Source organism: Osmerus eperlanus, chromosome 11 (genome assembly GCF_963692335.1).
Source record: "Osmerus eperlanus chromosome 11, fOsmEpe2.1, whole genome shotgun sequence".
In the NCBI taxonomy this organism is placed as follows: domain Eukaryota; kingdom Metazoa; phylum Chordata; class Actinopteri; order Osmeriformes; family Osmeridae; genus Osmerus; species Osmerus eperlanus.
The window spans coordinates 3,586,093-3,602,902 of NC_085028.1; the positions used below are offsets into that span (position 1 = coordinate 3,586,093).

At 43.3% G+C, this 16,810-nt stretch overlaps 1 protein-coding gene across 1 annotated transcript; it reads right to left on the minus strand.

Annotated features, from left to right (window-relative positions):
* Nucleotides 1–1,797: 1,797 nt before the first annotated feature.
* barx2 (BARX homeobox 2) lies at nt 1,798–15,248 on the minus strand. The gene is made up of 4 exons (XM_062473312.1): nt 14,723–15,248; nt 8,684–8,999; nt 3,895–3,979; nt 1,798–3,576 (listed from the first exon to the last, which is right to left on the minus strand). Exons 1-4 carry the CDS (start codon nt 14,907–14,909, stop codon nt 3,289–3,291), a joined length of 876 nt encoding a protein of 291 aa, XP_062329296.1. The 5' UTR covers nt 14,910–15,248; the 3' UTR covers nt 1,798–3,288.
* Between the last annotated feature and the right edge of the window lie 1,562 nt (nt 15,249–16,810).

Consider the following 16,810-nt stretch of genomic DNA (forward strand, 5'->3'; position numbering starts at 1 on the left):
AGATGTTTGCCCTAAGTCCTGCAATTAAAGCAGATACACTTCAGCCTACCCGCTACAATGGTTCTCTTTTTCCTTCCCTTAATTTAACCAGGTGTGTTGGTTGAGTCATTTAATAAAAAAAACCTGGCAAGCCGGCATGTCCATTTTAAAACAATCAAAGACAGACACATGCCAAAACAAATTACTGTTATGCAATGTAGTCGATATATTAAACTTTTCGTATGAACTAAATCAAGACTTTTGGGTCAATGTGCTATGAGATATGGAGACCTCAGTAAATACTCAGTTTCTCAGACATTCTAGTAGTAACAAAAGGTCTTGCAGACAGGGACTGTGAACACATTGCCGGTCTTTTAAACATTACTTTAATTAGTCACTATGTTCCTTCCAAAACAAATGCATATTAATTGAGATGATGTTGTGACAGTCTTTCTTAAGCGTGGCAGTTGACATCATGCTTAAGAGTTGTCTTATGCCCTTCAATTTTGTATTTTTCTGTACAAAATTGCTATAGCTATAATGTAAGATAGACATTTAGAAATGAATTCATTTGCTGTCAGACACAAAGGACAGTTGGGTTTGTTTGTGACGAAAGGATGACTGTTTGATAGGTTTCCAGGGAATAAACTTGATGATTATATCTGACTCCAACTTTGAAATGTGCTGTTTTCTCCAGCGCTAAACAATCAGTGACATGACTTGGACAAGAACTCTTTCCGTGTTTGATATGGACACCGATCTCAATGCAAGTGTGTTCACCAAACAGCTGTTCAACTGATACTAACACTTTGGAGTTTAACCACAATCAAAGTGTGCAAAAGGAACAGAGTAACTCAGTGGCCTAACTTCTTTCCTAGTTCAAAAGCCTATTTATATTAACAGTTTAGGTACATTTTGATCTGACTAGCTCAATGTGTTCTAGGGTGTGGGTCAAACGATGTGAGGAGGGCTGTCAAGTTCAATTGCTCCAACAGGGGAGAAGGAATTCTCCCCTATCCCATATTAGCATATGGAAGAGGATAGAGTCTCTGAATCCTGTGGCCCATTGAGTTAGTTGCCCCCTAATCCAGCCCTACAGCTCGATATTGTCAAGTACTAGCACTGAATTCTCTTTCATAGGCCTTTTCTTGCGCTAAAGTTACTGATGAGTGACTAGACTATGCTAGACTTAATGCTAGGCTAATGCTAGGCTAATTCTATGCAGTGCTAACACAAGGCCTAATCAAACTAGACAGCCCAAAAGCAATCAGCTCCCTCTTGACCTCGCTCAGACCTGTGCAATTTCTAAATCGCGCCCCCTCTTAAACTGTTTCCTGTCCTCGAGGCTGTTTCCAAGCCCTGTGGCTTGTACTTCTGTGTACTCTACTCATGCAAAGCATCCTCAGAATGTTGACACAAGGCGTTACAGAGTGCACTGCTCCTCACTCAGGGCTTACCTATACTGTTAGCTTTTGAATTCATCCATGTCCACTGTCAGGCACTAAAAATACACTTGACAGTGTAGCTAACTAGCTAGCTTGGGGTCACAGAGGGGTCTTTAGGCGGACTACAGAACAGGTTTTTGCTGACAAAACAATGATGATAAATGTCACGATTGGTTGGGTGTACTTAAAATGCTTTGTCGTTTCAGCATGATTTATGATAATCTGTTCAAGACTTTGTTATAGGCCTGTGGCCATTTTAGTAACTGAATGGTCGATTATATAATATTTAAGCCATTTATTCTAGGTTAAGCCAAGGTTATTCTATTTAACTAAGAAAGCATTTTTATCATGTTCTTTGTAATGTCACTTCTATGTCTAAGATTAAAATGAGCATTTGATTACATTAAATTTATCTAGGTATAAATCTGGATATGTGAAATATTTTAATTAGTAAATGATTGACATTGCATTAAATGTATTTAAATACACAAAAACACACACATTTACAGTATATGGGAAAATATACAGTATATGGGAAACTTTAAACTGAACAGTAACCAGCAACCTTTGTGTTTTCCACTCCAAAGTAATTCCGTAGCTTATGTAAACAAGCATTCTGTACATCAGAAAAATACTGCAATATTGTTTACGACAAAAAAATAGATTCATATATTCTTAGAAAACAACTCACAAATAGAAAACGTTTTAAAGGACACAACTGGCTTGCACAGCGTAAAGAAAATAAATTGACATGAGGTTGAAGACAGTTTTATGTGAGTAAGTCAGCTTTTAGGCATGAGTTACTCATGAAAGGCCTGCGGGCTAAAAACATCTCTAAAAGATTTTAAATGTTTGGCAGTTTCCCTATATCTTTGGCAAAGGCTGTGATTTATTCATTCCCAGAGACTCTGACAGCTTAAGAGGCTTCCCTCATAGCCTTAAAAGCAGCCCACCCCGTGAACAGACAGATAGAAAGGATTACTGTAGATATAATCCATTTCTTTTCCAAAATGAAAATAGAACACTTTACATTATATACCATCTAACATTTCACTATACAGAATATTTCTACATTATATTACAGTGCATTAGTTTGACACACATACATACATATGTCAATCCACCTCAAATAATGGAAACATATCTTTTTGGAAATTTTGCAAATGAAAAAACATTGAAGTATTGTGGTATTAACCACCAAAAACATATCTAGAGCAGCTATACCTCCACACAGACTTTATCTCAGTGCTCTCCATAATTATTTACCAAGCTATATCACACTTACGACTCTAAAACAAAGCTCTTCAGTGAGAAACGTGTCAAATACTTTACATAAATGTTTGCATATTACATTTGCTGTAGTCTTCGTCCATGGAAACAACAAGGCACCAAGACCAGTGTGGTCATTTCATGTTTGAATATACAGATACATATGTATGTGTATTCGTAGGCACAATATTTTAAAACTTATTGTGCAACTTACATATACAGCGACAGTTTAATACATAAGGCAGACTGGATATCATTGAACATGAGGGAATTCTAAGTGAGAGCACAGTGTAAAAGTGTAGTCACAAAACTAAGCACAGGGAACACAGTGCTCAACAGAAGAACACTAGGCTGCGTATTGTCTGTGTGTATTTCTAAAGTAAATGCCTGTGCTGTGTCTCTAACAGTTCCAACACGTCAAATGTTATATGACTAAACCATTTGAGCTACTGCTTTTGAATAAAGTCACCTATTCCAGTCAAAGTCCAAACATGACTACCTTTTTTTTCGTTTTTTTTTTCAGCGATCCTGAGGCACTAAGCGCTTCTGTTCTCCATGTGACATTAGTCTTTGGCTGTTCCAGCACCTGTCTCATCTAGCTGGCAGCGTGGGAGTCTGCCTGCATCGGTTGGGGCTGGTCCCGTGGGCCTCCCTCGCTCCGGCTGTCGAGCTCTGTGTGCCCGGCGATGGCGCTGAGGTCCTGGGGCTCTGACTGAGGGGCGTCCCTGTGCGTCAGCGCGTCCTCCGCCGCCCTCCTCATTCGGTCCTCCTCCGCCAGCCTGGCTAGCCGCTCCTCGGCTTCGATCTCCTCCGTCGTGGGGATGGAGTTCTTTTTGGGCCTTCCTTTAGGCTTGGTTGGGGCCTCGTGGCCTCCTTTCAGCACCTGGGGGGACAAACCCACACAGTGACAGTCAGTCTGTGGACTCAGCAGTGATGAATGCCGTTAGCGGTCAAAGGCAGAGCCCGGTTATTACAGTCATTAAGGGAAGACAGAAGAGTCTTCGGTGCTCCGTGTGCACTCATGAATCTCCAGAGTTAACGATTTGAAAGATCTTTTCGTGTTCTCTAAGCTGCTGACCCCACTAACACCAGCGTCGGGTGTCTCCTCTCCCTAGACATCAGTCAAACCCTGACCGGCCCCGCCCCCCAGTATGACCCTGCTGGGGTTACGTAGCTTTAGGGAACTCAGGCTTCCTCTCACCATTTTCTTCCACTTCATGCGTCTGTTTTGGTACCAGGTCTTCACCTGAAGCTGTGTGAGGCCAAGAGACTGGGCCAGGTCCAGTCTAGAGGAAAACCAAGACAAGAAAAAGCGGTTTAGCATTTATAGTGGTGTCACTTTCGTCCCTTTCAGCACACAGTACAATATACACTACACAAACATTGACAATCCATTGTTAACTTGTTTTGCTGGACTATGAAACCAAACCAGAATGACAAGGCGCATCCGCTTGCGTAAAGAATTACCGGTTGATAATTGCTCAACCACATACAGTGTCTGAACTACCTGCCAAGAACATACTGTGATAATACTTCGCAAGCGCTTGTGTCATAGCTAACCATAACCTGTAACTGGGGGCGGTGCTTCAAAGCAGTAACATGGACAGAACGCTCAGTCACACACTGCCTCTAAAGGTAGGTCTCAGTGGATATCTGCACTGGGGTCAGTTATCCACACATATCCTCTGTAGCTGTGCAGTGGGTTCTGAGGGGCTAAGTAGAATCCTGGACACTTCCATCCCATGTGCACCCCTCCGTGACTAATCAGGCTATTGGTCGGCGTGTGTAACAGGATATTGCAGGAAGAAGCAGGCGGGGTTTGGGGGGTTGGTAGGGTGGGGGCGTTCGATTTCGAGGGATAGGGGCCGTATAAGGAAAGGGGAGGGAGAAGAGGAGGGGTAGGTGGGTTTATCGGGCTTTTGAAATAGGATTTCCACCACATCTTCCCCTTCAAAGACCTTTCCAGTCAGACAGGGTGGATTTCCTCCCTCCCTGCCTCCCTGCAGCCACCCAGTGGGGTTGTGCCGTCCATTTGAAGTAGACCGAAAGAGAGATCTGATAGAAATGACCAGATTACCACCGAGCCACCAGCCTAATCTCTGATCTCTTACTTTTACCATCATGCATTCTCTCCTCTCTCTCTCTCCACCACAAAATGATGGGAGTCAATAATATACAGCAGCATGGCTACAGCAAAGATCAAGTGTGTGTTTGTGAACCCGTATAAAAAAATTAAAACATTAATTTAAACAAAAATACTGGCCAAGGCAATCAAGCTGTCCATCACCTTAGTCAAAACCGCCCAGCCGAAAGGACTGGAGGCGAGGAAAGTAATTGCAGCAGAGGAAAGCACCTCAGCTATTTGTGGTCATTAGTCCTCTTTGAAGGGAAACCACACACTTACACTGTCAGCCGTGGGGGAGAGACGAACTCTCCAACTGCTTATGCCCTGCTGTTCAGCTCTCTAACGTGCACCAGAAGAGGGGGTTGCATCTTGTTTTCTAATGACATGATTATCATCAGAAGAATCAGAATCAGAATTCGGTTTATTCGCCATGTATGTTATACAAACACAGAATTTACTGTGGCAGGGAGGTGCAAAACACTAAACATATACAAATCTTAAATTAAGTAAAAGTACAAAAGTTTAATTATTTCTAAGAACTAAACAATCTAAGAATACAACAATTTACATATAAAATAAAATATATATAAAAATAAGAATAGAATGAGCAGCGTGAGTGGTCAACATAGTGCAATCGGATACTGAGATAAGGTGGCTTATGCATACTGAATTGCCATTAGATGGACTTATAATAGTTAAATAAGTGAATGAATGTCAATGGGAGTCCTTGGCCTTGTTGAAGAGGCCAGTAGCAGATGGAAAGAAACTGTTCTTATGGCGTGAGGTTTTGGTCCTGATGGACCGCAGCCTTCTGCCAGAGGGGAGTAGCTGGAACAGGGAGTGACCAGGGTGGGAGGGGTCGGCCACAATCTTCCTCACACGCCTCAGGGTCCTCGAGGTGTGCAGGTCCTCGAGGGTAGGCAGATTGCAGCCGATCACCTTCTCAGCAGTGCAGATGATACGCTGCAGTCTGCTCTTGTCCTTGGCAGTGGCAGCAGCGTACCAGATGGTGATGGAAGAGGTGAGGATGGACTCAATGATGGCTGTGTAGAAGTGCACCATCATTGTCTTTGGCAGGTTGAATTTATTCAGCTGCCGTAGGAAGTACATCCTCTGTTGTGCTTTCTTGGTGAGGGAGCTGATGTTCAGTTCCCACTTGAGGTCCTGGGAGAGGATAGTGCCCAGGAAGTGGAAGGACTCCACAGTGTTGACTGGGGAGTCACACAGGGTGATGGGGGTGAGTGGGGCTGTATTCTTCCTGAAGTCCACAACCATCTCCACTGTCTTAAGAGCATTGAGCTCTAAGTTGTTCTGGCTACACCAGGTCACCAGGTTGTCAGCTTCCCACCTATAGTCAGACTCATCCCCGTCAGAGATGAGCCCAATGAGGGTGGTGTCGTCCGCAAACTTCAGAAGTTTGACAGACGGATGACTGGAGGTGCAGCTGTTGGTGTACAGGGAGAAGAGCAGAGGGGAGAGGACGCAGCCCTGAGGAGATCCGGTGCTGATGGACCGGGAGTCAGAGACTTGTGTTCCCAGCTTAACGCACTGCTTCCTGTCAGACAGGAAGTCTGTGATCCACCTGCAGGTGGAGTCAGGCACGTTCAGCTGGGAGAGCTTGTCCTGAAGCAGGGCGGGGATGATGGTGTTGAAGGCAGAGCTGAAATCCACAAACAGGATCCTGGCGTAGGATGCTGGGGTGTCCAGGTGCTGCAGGGTGAAGTGGAGGGCCATGTTAACGGCGTCATCCACAGATCTGTTGGCTCTGTAGGCAAACTGCAGTGGGTCCAGTAAAGGGCCTGTGATGGATTTGAGGTGTGCCATCACAAGGCGCTCAAAAGACTTCATTACCACAGAGGTCAGGGCGACGGGTCTGTAGTCATTGAGTCCTGTTGGCCTTGGCCTTTTGGGCACAGGGATGATGGTGGAGGACTTGAGACAGGCTGGCACATGGCATGTCTCCAGGGAGGTGTTAAAGATGTAGGTGAACACCGGAGACAGCTGGTCAGCGCAGTGCTTAAGGGTGGCAGGAGAGACAGAGTCCGGCCCAGCTGCTTTGCGGGGATTCTGCATCTTGAAAAGTCTGTCAACTTCATCATGACACTGATTGCAATAATCACGGATGCATCAAATCATTACCTCTTAATGATTTACATGATTTACATGTCTGTAGTCTGAGGTGTGGTTTTTCCAGGGACTTTTCTGTGTCCCGTCGCTCTAACCTACAAAGCCTGTCTTAAGCTGTAGACCACAGAGTCTCAGAGCCAAGAAGAAAGAAAGCAAGAAAAGAAAAAACATCAGGAGTTATCTTTGGATCATAACAAACCAAGCAGCGCAGCATGCCGCACGTCTGATGTGGGGTCTGAAAGGGGATTTTCTTTGTTTGTGTTTTTTACTTTCAGCTGGGGATTTAATTAGTTCTGTACAGAGTGCCGAAATCTGACGTTTGACTGATTCGGTTTTTGTTGCTGAGGCCCGGGGAGGGCCGGGGGGGGGGGGGATTGGAGGTTGTCCATATCACCTCTGTTGTATTCTGCCGTAGGCACTGAACACAGAATGCAAACCTGGCTTGTGATTGGCTAGAGCCTGAGCCACAGTGTTGTGAGGAACTGTTGCATTGTGCCTCAGAGGTTTTCCCATGGCTGGGATGTGCAGAGACAAAGCTGACAACAAACTCGTTTTTCTTCTATTGCACCGGAATCAACTCAGGGTTGAGAAAAGCTAGCAGACACGTGGAATGTTCCGGGATAAAAAGTTAACTAACTGCAAACTTCAACAAATGGGGAAAGACAGTAACCTATGAAACAAGATGTGCAAGCTGTTTGAAGACTACATTAAACACAAACCTTATTTTGACTGTTATTCAAAATCCCTTAGGAAAATGACAAAGTTTTCCTGTAACAAAATGTAGTCTTATTTTGTGCCTATAATAGAACATGACTTTGGGTCTGTATTTGTTGGTAAGGTATACAGGGATCCATGTAGCTTGAAAGGAAGGGAAAGTTTAAGGTTTACAACTCAATATTAATTTGGGTTATAATGGAAATATGGCTGGTTGGCCAAATCTAAACGTGGAATAAAATGGAAAATGTGTTATGGCCATGTGTCAGGTCCCAAATATGACCTAGGGACTGGAACCTAAGACATGGGTATTAACATGGATATTACCTCATCTCATTGAACAAAGCAACATATATTTTATATACACCTGCACATATATTAAATGATTGGCAGTAAATCAATGTAATACATTGCTGTTTGCTTGTGTTGGCTTTCCTCCCTGGTTTCTTGAATAGGGCTGTGTTTCTTTGTTGAGGCGTTTTGCTGTTCGAGAACTGAGGGTTAAAAAGTTATTCTTGTCTCGACTAGAATGTTGAGGTAATGCCATGGCTTTGACGGCTTCACATTAGACATTCTCCCAGAACATAAATCAACAGCATGATACAAAGTTAAAGTGTGCGGTTGCATGTTTCTCAGTGTTTTTATTTTCTGCTAATTTGACAGAATTTTGTGCATGCACTAACTTGACTGTGAAGTCAGAAAACGCCATAAAATATCAGAGTATCCACCAAGTCTAATCACTGTCTGAGAGGCTCTCAGGACTTCACAAATCCAAAGTGAGATCTCCCCAGCACTGACCGATCAGGAGTGGAGAGGTACTGACCTATCAGGAGTGGAGATGTACTGACCTATCAGGAGTGGAGAGGTACTGACCTATCAGGAGTGGAGAAAATACTGACCTATCAGGAGTGGAGAGGTACTGACCTATCAGGAGTGGAGAGGTACTGACCTATCAGGAGTGGAGAGGTACTGACCTATCAGGAGTGGAAATGTACTGACCTATCAGGAGTGGAGAGGTACTGACCTATCAGGAGTGGAGAGGTACTTCTGCTTCTGAAACTTTTTCTCCAGGCCCATGAGCTGCAGCTCGGTGAAAATGGTGCGACTGCGGCGAGGCTTCTTCAGGCGGGGGGCGTTGTGCTCCGTCTCCGACTCACTGCTGATGCTGACGGGGGTCTGGCTGGGCGAGGGCTCGGAGGTGCGGGGGTGCTGGGGGGAGATCAGGGGCAAGTGGGGCACCCGGGTGCCCGGGGAAGTGGGCTGGGAGAGGTGAGGCGGCAGGTTGGGGGGTTGCCGTGTGATGACGGACAGAAGGGGGTAGGCACGCAGCGAAGAGGAGCCTGAGAGAGAAAGAGAGAGAGGGAGAAAGAAAGAAAATGGCAGTAGGTTCAAACAGCAATAAATACAATTGTACAACTTGGGATATGGATTAATGTTCTTCTCTATGTTTTCTGCTAAGCTGTACTATGGCGAATTTATCTATCTCCTTTATAATGATATTGGACATGTTTTTTTTTTAATTGCTCTGTTTTTAGAATGAAAAGAGTTTTCCTTTTGACCTCTCTCATGAAGCTGGTCATGACCCACATGACGCAATGTGTGTTTTACAAGGTTCCCCTGAACCTTACAATTGAATAATTATTTTTTCCGGGGTGGATAAATGATGTCTCTGACTCGCACACAAAAAACACACACACACACACACACTCATTTTCTATCTCTCTCTATCTCTCTCTCTCTCTCTCATTCTCTCTTTCTCAAGGCAGACAGAAGCAGCGAGACGCCAGAATCAATAAAATGCAACACTTGTCTGAGCGGTGGGGATGGGAGGGAGCCACACACTGGAGACAACGACAAGCAGAAACCTCCGACATGAACATTATATCGCCCTGAAAACTCCTTACGCCTTCAAATATAAAATCAATGCCATGATTTACGAGTGAAGTGGAAATGACTCAGAAACCAGGCTCTGTCTGATAAGGATCAGGGGAGTGAAGTCAGTGCTGTAGAGGCCTAGAATAGAGGTTGAGAGATAGGAGAGCGAGATAGGAAACATTAGGCTGTCACAGAACAAGCGAAGAGCACCGTGTGTGTTCCTCAGACAGGTCGACCCGTCGAACTTCTCTCAACCGCTGACCCAGAAACAGGGGTAAGGACTGAAAGCCCTCGCATACTGCACAGCACGTACACACAAACAGAGAGGATGACCAGGCAGACATCCATTTCCGTGGTGTTCAGGAGAGAAGGTTTCCATGGTGTTCAGGAGAGAAGTCACATGTCAGTTTACTCGGGTTCAGCCGGTTGATTAAATGGGGAGGGGGGATAGTGGAACATAAAAAGTGTGTGTGTGTGTGTGTCTGTCGTGGGGGGAAGGGAGGAGGGTGCAAACAAGACAGATTCAGACCCTTACCATCCGTTTCTCTGCAAGACAGCCGTGGGCTGCTCGTTCAGAGTGAATGACATCATCTCAAGGTGCTGAGCTCATCACTAATCTTTCACCTCTGGCTGTTGCAGCGACAAGTCTGAACATGACAGCCTCTTCCTCCTTGCTGCTCTCTTCCTCTCTTCACTGTTCCCTCTTTATCAACTGAAAACATGTGCGTTTATATATAGGTTTTCATTCTGGGATATCATTGACAGCTTTCTCTTTTAATCCTCATCCATTTTTGACTGTGTGTTTATCCCTGTTGGTTTGCTTATGTTGTGTTGTGATTCTTGTGGAAATGTTTGACATTTTTCCCCTCGAGCGATAGCTAGTGGGAAGGATATAGTAAATAGGATACAGGATATAGCAACATGAGGACGGCAAGTAAACAATTCCTCTTGTCTCATTTTCTCAAGAGAACGATCAAGCGAAAAGACAGCTCAGTTTCCCTGACATTCTCCGGGAAACCTTCTGTGATTGGCGGAGCTGAGAAACACTCTCTGGAGGTCTAGAAACAGCCGGGGTTTTGGATGCTAGTCAGACGGGAGACATCAGAACCGCCGGTGACTTTCCACTCCGCTGACAACTGAGACGGCTTCCTGAGTTAAGATCAGACACATTGTTGCCAAGCGCCAATGTCCCTCTCAATAGTCTACAAATAAACCATTTGGGTAGCTGAGAGAGAGTAGAGGGCATACCCGACCCCATGCTAAAGCACACTGATACTGTTGACACGTCCTATCGGAATGCCCGGACCGATGCAAGTGCCTACGGTAGTCATTACAGAAGAGCTCTCGCTAAGAATAGATCAAGAATGGGCTGTTAGCATTTGTTCCACGTTCCATTCAATTATTTATTTATTTATTTCCATTTGAAGCCAATGGTATTGATCATGTGATTATCAGTGACAACAAAAGTTTGGAATCGACTTGTTCGTATTTTAAAACACTCACCAACTCATAAATACATTCAGCCATGAGCTGTTTACAGTCATCTGGAATTCTTTACAAATACACCTTTTAGAATTTTCTGATAATCCACTTGAGCCATTGAGTATTCTAAGCGTTATTATTCCAAACTTGGCAGCCAATGAGTGAATTCATCTTCATTGTGTTTTGGGTATATCCTGTGTTGACAGGTTGAGAAGTGTTCAATTAGCGAGGTAACGTTTTTTTCACTCAACAATCATCAGGCCATACAGTACCTGCATAGCTGCACTTCAGGGGTGGGAAGGGCAACACAGAATATTGCTTCATAGTTGGCCTTAACACTCCCTCCTTTAATAGGAGTCATTCACCATCTCTTGACAGATTGAAGCAGTTAAACGCAGAGTAATCTCGTTTCGGATTACATTCATTTTACTGGGTTTTCAGGAATGCTCTGTTGTTGTGTTGTAGGACAATTTTCCCATGCTTACTGGCAACCTGTACCTGTATGTCTATCAGAAGGCATTACATTATCTGAACAGTAAACGTTATCTAAGTATTTTAACATGAAACACGATCTTGTGAACGTTCCATTGCTCTTCACAAACAGCCCAAGGCTAAATGTAATGCAAGACTGATCTGTAGACTGCAAAGAGCAAGACTATGATGGTGGTTGATAGCATGGACAGACTGAGAAGGTGTGCATGCGTTTGTGCATGCCTGTGTGCATGCGTTTGTGCATGCCTGTGTGCATGTGTATGTTTCTACATGCATGTCGATGTGTGCTGGTGTATGTGTGTACACGTGTACGTGCGTGTGCCTGCAGATGGATGTGTGCAACTGTGCCTGTGTATGTGTGTGTGTGTGTGTGTGCGCGTGTTACCCATGTAGCGTGCATGCTGACACAGACACAAGGGCACTCCTGGACAGATACTGAGAGGCAGGTCTTATTGTCGGCAGTGAATGGCCCCTTCAGATGGGATGAAAACCCTTCTTCTCCTGGATCTTTCTTCTCCAGGACCTCAGCCGGGGCACAAGACGTGGGCTGTAGTGCCTCGGACCCCTTGGGGGCGCACACCCTCCTATTTGGCCGTTTATCATCGGCCTGTCATGTGAGATTACGCCACAGTTGATCTTTATCTCTCTCACCTCCTTCCCGAAATGCCACTAAAAGCCTTGCCCTGGGTTCCGCTGAGAGACGAGGCTCCAAATGAAATATTGTAACCTGCCATTACACTGTTCACTGGCTCCCAACAGCGAGGTAATGATGTGCTCCAGGTCAGGTCTGACTGCGTCTGTTGAACGCCATCGTATTTCTAATAAGGTAAGGAGGAAGAAAGATAGGGGAATAAACTGCTCGCTCATCTACCGGTTTTACTGCATACAATGTGTCTGTCATGAGGGTATTTGGTTTTGCCCGGGTAAACGTTCCGTCAGAAAAACCAAACAAGGTGGAAAGTAACATAGAAGGATCGGTGGGAGAGAAGATCGTCACGGCGATTCCGCCGGAGGAACAAGACCACACTTTGTCTTCCAGATGTTTACAGTCCCCCTTACCAGAAAACAAACAAACAGACTGCTTGGCATTTCCAAGTGCCCACATCCAGCCTGGCACCATTGTCTTACAGCCACCTCTACTGGTGAAGCCCGGCTATGGCAGTTCCACTGTGCGAGAACAGACGCAACTTTCACTGCTGATGGGGACCACAGGGGCCAATGGCCTTTCCCTGGCCCTGGGCCTATACGTCTGCCAGCTTCTATATTGAGCGTTACGAGCTATTGAAGTGCTGGACTATACAATGTCTCACACCCCCTCAGCTACAAATAAGTCGGGGGCGCGGGGTCGTGATATGTGGGCCGGTTACTCTATCCATGCGACAAGGGGCTGCCAAAATCCCCCCCAGCATCAGATAGATGAGAAGATCCTTCCCTCTATTTTCATCCCTCTATCGCTGTCATCATCAGATCGCGGCGACTATTATTTCAGTTCGGAGCAATTATCATAATGATTACTTGAGTGTGTCACGGTCTCAATGTTTGGATATCCAATTAAGAATCCATTAAGAATCTTTCGTTTGAGGGAGAGAAACATGTCACGCCAACTGGTTTTATGGGGAAATTACGTTGTTGTTTTCCTGTAATTAGAGCTCATCAGTAAGTCATTTTGTCATTGACTTTATAGCCTCTAACAACGGGCTGCAAATAAGAAAAATGAATCAGTGAGTCGCAACCATTTGTTTAAGACTAAAAACGGATAGATGATATAGAAAAATCTACCATGGAGTAAGCCTAGAACATTCTGTGAATGTTACTGAAATAATCAGTTTGATTTGGTGTTCTATGTTTTTTCCAAAGAATACATTTCTGTTCTTCACCCACGGGCTTAATGGATCTGGAACCACCCACGGATATGCCAATCAATGATGACATTAGCCGACCTTTGCCCTTCACTGAACCTTGTCTTTCTTACAAACCAGAAGCGAGAGTGAGTGACCTACCAGACTGCATTACTCATGCTTCTGCTAATATAGGGCAGTAGCGGCCAAACTCATTAGTGAAAGCCTATGGGTTTAGCACAACGGTCACATTAATCCTTATGAATGAGAACAAGTGGACTAGTGGTTACAGGTTACGGCTAGGAAGTATTTTGAACTACATTATGTTTAAGGTCAACTGTTTGAAGTGATCACAACTGGTGCTGTAAAGCGAAAGTGTTCCTGAGATAGTGTCTTGTCTTCTATGGAAGTCTGTTATTTGACATGGCTTGTGGCTGATGAGGACGTGTTCCTTATCTTACACCTTTAAGGCTGCTTTGGTGCAGTATTCTTGAACAGGTCATGGGTCTGGCATTTGGGCACAAAAAGTAATTTGAATGGGAAGGCAGGTGAAGCTGATGATGTGCATTTAAGCACGTGGAAATGTGAACTAGTTGGGAGTATTTTCGGATTGTATCTTCTACACAGCAAGTGTTGCAAAATTGTATCGGCCTATTTGAGTTTGGCTTAAGATGACTATCTGGGAAAGATGTAACGGTCTGTTGTTGATGAAGAATGCCGCAGTCTTGACACCTGACTACAGCAAACTATGCAAACGCAGTTCATTCTTCACATGAACCAAATATATTATAATCCCAAAAAAACCTGTAATGCGTTCGGAAATTATTTTAGGCCTATTTTACAATTGCAAATGTATTATACAAGATCATAATTAATTTAATAAATAGGCTATTAAATAAACCTTCGAAATTTCGACTTTGCAGCATAAAAATTGTCAGCTTAGGACAGTCAATGAATAATGGACGCACGTGGTCCATTACCTACAATAGGCCTATTCAATATGGAATCTACCATTTAATTACTCAATTGATAACCTATTTGAAGAGAAATTGCATTGATAAAAACACCTGTCCTTGTATGTATAGGCTGACCAACCATACCTAATGTATAGGCGACATTTCCCTTAATGATTGTACACGTTAGTGGTAGGCTAATACCATACGTTAGTACTGGTTAGGTTTCTTTGGATGTGACATTTTAAGCAGTTTGTTCTCAATTTTCAAAGTTCTCAGTTTTAGCCTATAACAACTTCGAAATGCAAAGTATTAAATGCACAAGCTTAGTCATAGGCTTATTATTTTATCGTTGAAGAACAGCACCTGCAGGTCTACAGCTATTGCCAAAGTTTCTTTGAAACACTTATATCATCCACTTACCCGAACACGAATGTAGAGGTTTTGGCCGCACGATCAGAGACGGGCATACGGAGTACAGAGAAAGTTTCTCGAAATAATCACAAGTTTCCTTGGAAAGTATTTCGTCAATCATGAACGTCTTGTAGCGCCGTCTGGCTGCTTTCAGCTGGCCGGGGGAGGACAGTCTCAACTCGGCTTGACAGTGCATGATCTCTGCTGAATGTTTTTTCTCTCACCAAGTTAAAAAGCCGTCAACTTTAGGCTAATGGTATGGAAAAAAATGAAACCGGGTTCTACTTCAGAAGAAGACACAGAAGCACAATCGTCTTAAATTTGCATATTTTTGTAAATAATCTTGCTCTTCCGTTTTACAGAAACGCACTTCTTCTAAAAAAGCGGTAGCCCTTCAAATTGAGCCGTGCTACTACAGAGTGCTCGGAGAGAGGCTATTAATGAAGTGACTACAATGTGCCCGCACCCACCGCTATATAAACGATCTCCTCATACACATCTTACTCGGTCCATCCCAGAACACTCCACGTGTCAATCAACGTCTCTCTCTCTTTCTCTCGCTCTCTGTCCCTCTGTCTGTCTCTCACTCACTCACAAACACACACACCTACTCATCCACCCGCCTCCCACCCCACCCCTTTTCTACCCGAACCGGTCTCTCTCCAGTGTCCTTCCTAATTGGGTGTACAGGGAACTGAAAAAGCTTACATAGCTTGCACGAGAGTTCAGAAAGTTTACAACTCTTATGCATAATTACAATAATTTAACTATGATCTGTGTAACTTTGTTTCAGAATATAGGCTATAAATAGCCTAATAGGCTTTAATATGAAAAAGGTAGACGTTATTTAATTTTGAATTATATTGATTCATAACCATTACGGGCCTATAAACTAGAAAGACAGGCTACTACTGGTTTTATTGAGGTTTGAGGAGAATAGCAAAATTTGTTAACAATTATTTTGCATATTCACCGACAAACAGTGGCGGCAATATAGGCCTATTTCTCCAAAAAGTAATTTGACTTAGGCTAAGTTCGTCTGTTGGAACCGAGAACGTAGGCTACCGGTCATACAGAAACAACGCTAATTAGACTATTCAAAAACTTCAAAAGTAGCCTAGCCTATGCATGGATAGGCTAATTTGCATGAATATGAATGATTCGGATTGAAATTTATGATCATGAAGCCAATTAACACGGTATTTTATAAATTGTATTGACATGAGATTATTAGAAATAGCCTAGAAGAAGTAGGCCTAGTAGGCTATGTTACAATAGCCTAATTAATATATGCTATAAGCATTAACTGCAATGTTGTTGTTCCTGTTGTTACAAATATAATCTAGGTCATATTCTTATGATTGTTATTGTTGTTATTTACACGATAATTCATTTGTGTATTTTAGCCGCAACCGACATGTGGCTTTCTGGTGAAAATGAAGAGTCAAAGAACGAATTAAACTTGTTTTTCTCTATCTTTTCTTTCTTTCTTTTTGATAAATTCAGAAACAAACTCTATTTTTCATCAAAGTAGCATGCAAGTAGCCTAGCGTCTTTATTGCTAATTGATGTAATTCACAAGTTTGTTATCATTTAGACCAATATAATTTCTCATTCATTAGGCCTATAAGACCAACATAAATTGTTCACCATTCTTCAAATTAGCTACCTGGTAAATGCTATCGTAAAATGTAGATTACCGTCTGAATTTACAATAAATCTCTATTTCGAAATTAAAGGGAAGAAAGGCTGTGTTGATCTAATGAAATGCTTCAAGCCTTATCAAGTTTATAATAGGCCTACGTTTTATTTCTTAGTGAAATGTAAGGATAACAAACGGTTTTCCTTTTATAAATTGGAACAATTGCTCTAATTTTGGTAGCCTATAAAATGGACTTCCTAGACTTTCATTTAACGGAATTGGCATTGGCATAGGCATAGGCGAACAGACGGCTGTCTATGTACCAAAGAGACCCTTCAAATGTTATAATAACAATAATTTGAGGCAGCTGCCTAGAGCATAAAAGGTGATAAAATATTTTTGTCCACATTCGTGTTAGAAACCTCGATCCTTGATTATTGGACAGATGACAAATT